We start from the raw sequence: 6,259 nt of genomic DNA, 5'->3' as shown, positions 1-6,259 counted from the left end.
TCAGAGGGCAGTTACTGTACGAGCACTTGTCTCTGTGTGGGAACATTACAGGGGACCCTGGGGGGAGCGGGGACCGAGTGCCGTTATCTGAGCCACGTGCAGTATGCTCCACCGGCACACTGCTAGGTTGCCACCTTCACGCGAGCCATTTTGTAACCAATTAGTCCTGCACTGTATTTTCAGTGGACTCCAGCAATTATTAATCTAGTTCAGAGACATCTGCAGGCTTATTTGTGGAATTTGAACCATCTCCCTTTCTGGAGAAGTTCAACTCATCTAATTGCAACCCTCCCCAGCGCTGGGGATAACGCCGCTAGGCTGGCAGCATCAGGCTGAGAACTACCAAGCACCCATCCACTGCAGCCACCTTCGCAGCCTCTGCTCCCAGGTTTCCCACTGCAGACCTCACGCAGCCCATTGTCCTTTGGCAAAGCGCAGCCCTGCCTTGGCACTGCAGGGAGAGGGAAACACCGAAACACCGCCAGGGCAGCACCAGGAGAAAACGGGGTGCCCTTACGGACGGCGGGCAGCATGCTCTCGTCTGCGCTTTTGGGGAAAAGCCAGAACTATATTTGATACGCTGCACCTCGGAGCTGATTTTAACCTGCAAGCACCTGCTCTGGGGCACCCCAGCCACAGCCTGCCTGCACAGGGACGCTTTCTGTGCCGTCCGTATGCAGTAACAAATGCACTCCAAATCCTGGTAGTTTTTGTAAAGGTTTATAGTCCTTTGCAATGATTGCATGATACATTTCTTCCCCCGTGACACAGCCCTCGGACCAGGAAGCGCCGCTGGCAGCTCACGCTCCACCTCCCAGCAGCTGGGCTTTGCAATCCGATCTACACTAGCTGCAGAACATCAAATGCACTTTCAACATCTCCATTTAATATTTACATTCAAGCAATTAATAATTGGAAGCTTATAGTTTAGACATTTCTAATAGCAGCAATTTCTATAATAGCTTGTTTAGCTTTAGATAACAATTTTTTTTTTTTTGCACATAGAAACACCACATGTGTACAGTATCAAAAAATATATACCGGGGACGGTCCTGCGGGTCGTAAGGAGGGCAAGGGGATGAGACTAACAAATGCTGAATGGTTAAAAAGGAGAACAGAAAATATTCGTTTGATATAGTTTATAAGGTGATCTAGGGACTCCATAAATCTAGGATTTATATTTCATTATATAAATACCTACAAATAAATATATTAGCGTGGCCGGAGAGCGACCAGCTTTCAGCTCAAACAATACATTTCAATAACACCACGTACAAACGGGAGCAAGAATCACTCGACAAGTTAGCACTGTTAAAATATAATACTATAACTCTGAGTAACTGGCGGGCCCCGTCCTCGCCTGTCCTGGCGCCCACAGGTCCCGGGGCAGCCCCTGACCATGGGGCGGGAGCAGCGGCGAGGACACCCTGCGTGGCAGGGATGGCCGCCGTGTCCGGCCCTGCCCCGGTGTCCCCTCGGCGGAGATGGCAGGCTTGGCCACCGCAGTGCGGGCAGGGGGCACGCGGGCTCCGGGGAAGGGGCACCAGTACCTTAGAGGGAGGCTGTGGGGCCGGCGGCCCCGGGACGGGCAGGCAGCTCCCATGGGGAGTAGCCGCCGTTGCACCTCACACCGTCACGTACTCCTTGAAGGTCACGGTCAGGCAGTTTGCGGTCACGTCTGTGATAATTATATTCCCAAAGAAGGGCTTGAATTCCTGCAGGGACTCGGCCTCCTCCTCCTCCTCTTCCTCCGCAGCCTCCTGGGGTTGCGGAGGCTCCGCAGCTGGCTTCTCAGCTGGCACCGGTGGCACCTCTGGCTTCACCTGCGCCAGGGCCAGCTCGCCCTCCGCCCGTGGTTTCACGCAGCGCAAGTCTATGGGCTCATCCAGGTCTGAGTCCAGCAGGATGACCTCCGGCTGGGCGGGAGCGGGTGGCTCCGGCCGCTCAGGGGCCGGGGGGCTGAGGCAGGTGGGGGCACTGATGCTCCGGGAGGTCAGGCGCTTCTTGCCTGGCTCCCACTCCGTGTGCGGCTCTGACAGGCAGCGCTTCCGAGAGCCAGGGCTAGAGAGGTTCAGTCCCATGGATGAAGGGCTGTGCTCGCAGACGGGACTCAGGGACCAGGGCACGAGGTCCGGCTTGGTGGTGAGCTGCAGGGGCTGCTCCGCAGGGGGAAGGGACAGCTCCTTGGCCAGGGGAGTCTTTTGGGGACTTTCCTCAAGCTCCGTGGGGGGCTGCCGGCCCTCGCCCTCTGCTTTGCTCAGGGTGTTGCTGCCCACCACCCTCTCCTCCCCCGTCTTCCTCCAAGCCTCCAGCTTCTCCTCCCCACCCTTCTTAGGAGTCCTCTCCTCTGCAGCCCGCTTCCGGGGCGGCTCCCCAGACTTGATCTTGACCGCCTGCATCCCGTTCTCCATGTACTTGCTCATGACGATCACAATGCGCCCGTTCTTGTTTTTGTTCTTGACGATCTTCATCTTGCCCCCAAGGCCATTGCTGGTCACCCTGTCCCTGGGGGGAGGCCCGGTACCACTGGATAGGTTCTTCTCGGCCCCGTTCTTGCTCTCTGCAGCAAGGTTCTTGACAGGGCCCAGCAGGTTTTTGGACGGGCTATGAGCCCACTTGTCTGGGTGGGCAACCAGGGGGCTCTTGTTACTGTCCAAGCAGCCCTGGCTCTGTGGCTCCTTGCTGCTGGGCTGGTAATGGGGCTCATACATCTTGGGGTCCGGCTGGTAGTGGTGATGCTTCTTGCTGTTCAACTGGTAGTAATACTTCCCTTTGCTGTGGGACTGGTGCTTCATGCCACTTTCCTTGCCGTTAGGCTGGTACTGGTGATGCTTCTTGCTGTTGAGTTCATATTGGTGCTGCTGGCTCTTGCCAGAGGAGCCAAGATCCAGCTTTGGCCTGTTGTCCACAGCAGGGTCCTGCAGCCCCGTGAGGATGTTCGAGCGGCGGGCGAAGGAGGGAAGCTGCAACACAAAACCAGGGGCCGCAATCAGCTGGGGCCAGAGAATGATGCACTGGTGCACTGGCAGGTGCCAAAGGCTCCAGTGAAACCCCCGCCCCTCCAGCAGCTCTCGTTGTGGGACGCTGCATCACGGGGTGCCGCGTCCTCAAGCAGGCGGCCCCAGCCCACTCCAACTTACAGGCTGTGCATTGCTCCAGATTAATGAAGCAATGAAAAGAAGAAAAGCACCCTTCAATCAGCTGTCTGGGAACAGGGGCCAAGCAGAACTGCTGCTGCTGAGCTTGCAAGCAGCCTGCTAATGCTGCGTGGCCGTGGGTGCAGCGGGTCTGCCCTACAGCCCGGAGGGGAAGGGGGGCTGGGACCGCCCAATGAGCTCAGTGCTGGGGCCTGGGGGTCCCCGGGGCATTGCAAAGTGCCTGGGCTGTGCGCACAGCTCCTCAGCATGATGAAACCTGCTGAAAGCAGCTCCCTGGGGACAGGGCCACGCTGCAGACAGGCTGCCCGAGAGGTGCGGGGCTGGGCTTTCCTGCACTTACCTGCACGACCAGCGGCTTTGGCTTGGGCCCCCGCTTGCGGTATCCCATCAGCTGCTCCTGCCGCTCCCTGCAGGAACAGAGAGTCATGGCTTGGCCCGAGCAGTGGCACTCAGACCCCTGGGGCACATCCCTCCCCATGCCCCATGCATGGCGGCTCCTCCAGTGCTAATAACCCTACATGGGTGCAGCGAAGTGGTACGAACGGGTGGTGGGAGGAGAGCTGGGGCCCCGCAGGTGCAGAGCTGCAGGCTGGGGTCCTGCAAGAGGCGGTGGGACAGAGGCACGGCTGACCCACTGAGGCAGCAGGCGCCTGGTGCGGTGACTTACCCACTCCCGCCTCCCCCTGCTGCAGCGAGGGGCTGAAGTTTACAGTTTGCGCCAAAATACTACAGGAAATAAATGCACGGAAAGAAAAAAAAAAGGCAGAAAAAAAAAAAAAGCCCGTCCAAGCGCAGCAGCAGCAGCAGCGCCGCCTCCTCCACTCGCAGGCATCAAATCCCCGGGCAGGCAGGAGCGCAAGGCGCGGCGTGGGGGGAGCTCGGCGCGGGGGACCTTGAACCGGAGGCGTCGCCCGGCGGCCCCGCGCCGCCCGCCCCGCCGGGGCCGCGCCCCCGAGCCCGGTCCCGCTCCCGGTCCCGTCCCGCCCCCGCCGCGGCCCCCGGCTCCGTGACGCATCTGCAATTGCCGAAGCGGGCGCGGGGCGGGGGTGCCGCCGCCCCTCCCGGACCCCCACCCCCCCCGCCGCCGCTCACCTGTTCTGGAAGGCGATGAGCAGCCGGGGGTCCAGGATGTTCTCCTCCGGCTCCCACGTGTTATATCTTGCGAGAGGGAAGGAGAGCGGCCGTCAGCCGCGGGGCCCCGCCGGGAGGGGGCCGGGGTCCCGGGCAGGGGCGCCCCGCCGCCAGCCCGGCGCACCGGGACCGCCTGGGTGTGGGCGTCCAGGGCTCGGGTCCCGGGGGAGGGGGATGGGCGGGCGGTGGGGGTGGCGGCGGGGGGGGGGGCACAGGGACGGAACTGTTTATTTAGCGCAGTTATTATTCCGGAGGAATTCTAGGCATGTCATGATGAAATTTTCCAAATCTCCCTTCCCGGACCCAGGAAAGCGGTCGCGGCGCGGAGGAGGGGACCCGAGCGCCGAGTCCGGAGCAGCGGCGCGGACCCCCACCCCCCCCCCCCGCCGGTACTGTCATGCAAACCCCAAATACTCCGCAACCCGCAGCGGCCGCCCTCGCTCCGCGGCCGGTGCCTCCGCCTCCGCGGGCGGCTCTGGGGGACCGCGGGCTGCGGGGCGACGCGGGTTATTTTTGCGGTTCTTCCCCCCCCTTCGCCCCCCCCCCATCCCTCCCCTTCCCCCCCCAACCCACCCCCCCCCGCTCGGTTCTGCAATATGGAGCCCGGCTCCCGAGGAGGGAAAGGGGGAAGGAGCCATTTTCTGGTGCACATCAGCCGCCGCCTGCCCGCCTCGCTCAGCTCCCGCCGCCACCACCGGGCCCCGGCAGCCGCTTCTCGCCTCCCGCCCGCCCTGACCGGGGCCCTTTCCCGGGGCGCCGAGCGCGGCGGAGCCCCGCCGCTACCGCCGGGCCGCCCCTGCCCCATCCCCGTCCCCATCCCCGTCCCCGCTGGGTACTCACTTGGGCGACCATCCCCTCCATTTCACCAGGTACTCGACTCTGCCCTGCGGAGCGCGGGAGGCAAAGACACGGCGTCAGCTGGACCCACCGCCCTCCCGGCCGCCCCCCCGCCGCCCCCCGCCCTCCTCACCTTTCGGATCCGCTTCTTCTCGATGCTCTCCACCGCGAAGACGTGCTCCCCCACCGCCGGCAGCTCCATGCTGCAGCCGGGAGGGGCCGGGCCGGGCCGGGCGTCCGCGGCCGCCGCTGCAGCCGAGCTGGGCTCCGGCAGCTCCCGCCGCCGACCCGACAGACACTGAGCCCCGGCCGCCGCGGCACCGCAACCCGTGCAAATCCCGGAGCGAAACGTCAGGGAGGCGGCGCCTCCCGGGCCCGGCTGCCCGTCAACGGCGAGGCCGGGGGATTGGCGCAGACCTGCCGGGGAGCGAGGCGGGGAGGGGGCGGGCGGGGGCCGGGCAGGAGCTGCGCGGGGCTGAGGAGGGGGGGAAGGCGCGGGCAGCCCAGCCCCCCGCCCCACGCGTGACTCAGCATGGCCCCCACGGACCCCGCGGCCGGCGGGGGGCGGCAGAGCCCGCGGGGCAGGTGCGCGACCCGCGCCACCAGCGTGTGTGTGTGTGTGTGTGTGTGTGCGTGTCAGGCGCGGCGGGGGGGAGTCCGACTGGAGGATGCGCGGGGGGGAGCGTGGGAGGGTCCACGGGGTGCCGGTGGGGTCCCGGCGTGGAGGACGAACCCCCCGGGAGGGCTCCACGCCGCGCCACGTCGCGGGCTGCCATGGGCCCAGGGAGCGGGGCGGCCACTCCCCGCACGGTCCGGACCCGCTGCCACCGCCTGCTCCTGTCGTGGGGCCCGTCCCGCAGCAGGAGCCGGGTGCGTGGGAGCGGCCCCGGGCCCGGCCTGGCCCAGAGGAACCCTCGCCCCGCTCCCGGGCCCGGCGCTGCGTCTGGTCGGCGGGTCCCTGCGGTCACGGGGAGTCCGGCCCGGCGACACCCAGCAGCGGGACCCCCCGCCCGGTGTTGCAAGATGGCCGGAGCCTTGCGGGAGCGGGCCCGGGGCAGGTGGCGGCGAGTTTCCCTCGCCCGGTACCGGAAGCCGCAAACGGCGGCAGCGTGCGGGACCCGTGCGGGGCAGCC

General features: G+C 64.8%; 1 protein-coding gene across 1 annotated transcript; it reads right to left on the bottom strand.

Moving 5' to 3' along the window:
• Nucleotides 1-704: 704 nt before the first annotated feature.
• On the bottom strand, nt 705-5,391 carry CBX4 (chromobox 4). Its single transcript, XM_064466780.1, has 5 exons — nt 5,260-5,391; nt 5,130-5,173; nt 4,251-4,316; nt 3,499-3,565; nt 705-2,963 (listed from the first exon to the last, which is right to left on the bottom strand). The coding sequence occupies exons 1-5, from the start codon at nt 5,326-5,328 to the stop codon at nt 1,626-1,628; spliced, it is 1,584 nt and encodes a 527-aa protein (XP_064322850.1). The 5' UTR covers nt 5,329-5,391; the 3' UTR covers nt 705-1,625.
• Between the last annotated feature and the right edge of the window lie 868 nt (nt 5,392-6,259).

This window comes from Phalacrocorax carbo, chromosome 16, assembly GCF_963921805.1.
Source record: "Phalacrocorax carbo chromosome 16, bPhaCar2.1, whole genome shotgun sequence".
NCBI classification, from domain to species: Eukaryota; Metazoa; Chordata; class Aves; order Suliformes; family Phalacrocoracidae; genus Phalacrocorax; species Phalacrocorax carbo.
This window is presented reverse-complemented; position numbering and strand designations above follow the sequence as displayed.

Coding starts and splice junctions, on each gene's coding strand:
- CBX4 (XM_064466780.1), bottom strand. CDS start 5,328: ATGGAGCTGCCGGCGGTGGGGGAGCACGTCTTCGCGGTGGAGAGCATC. Junction 5,174..5,259: donor AGAAGAAGCGGATCCGAAAG/GTGAGGAGGGCG, acceptor CGCGCTCCGCAG/GGCAGAGTCGAGTACCTGGT. Junction 4,317..5,129: donor TGGAGGGGATGGTCGCCCAA/GTGAGTACCCAG, acceptor CCCTCTCGCAAG/ATATAACACGTGGGAGCCGG.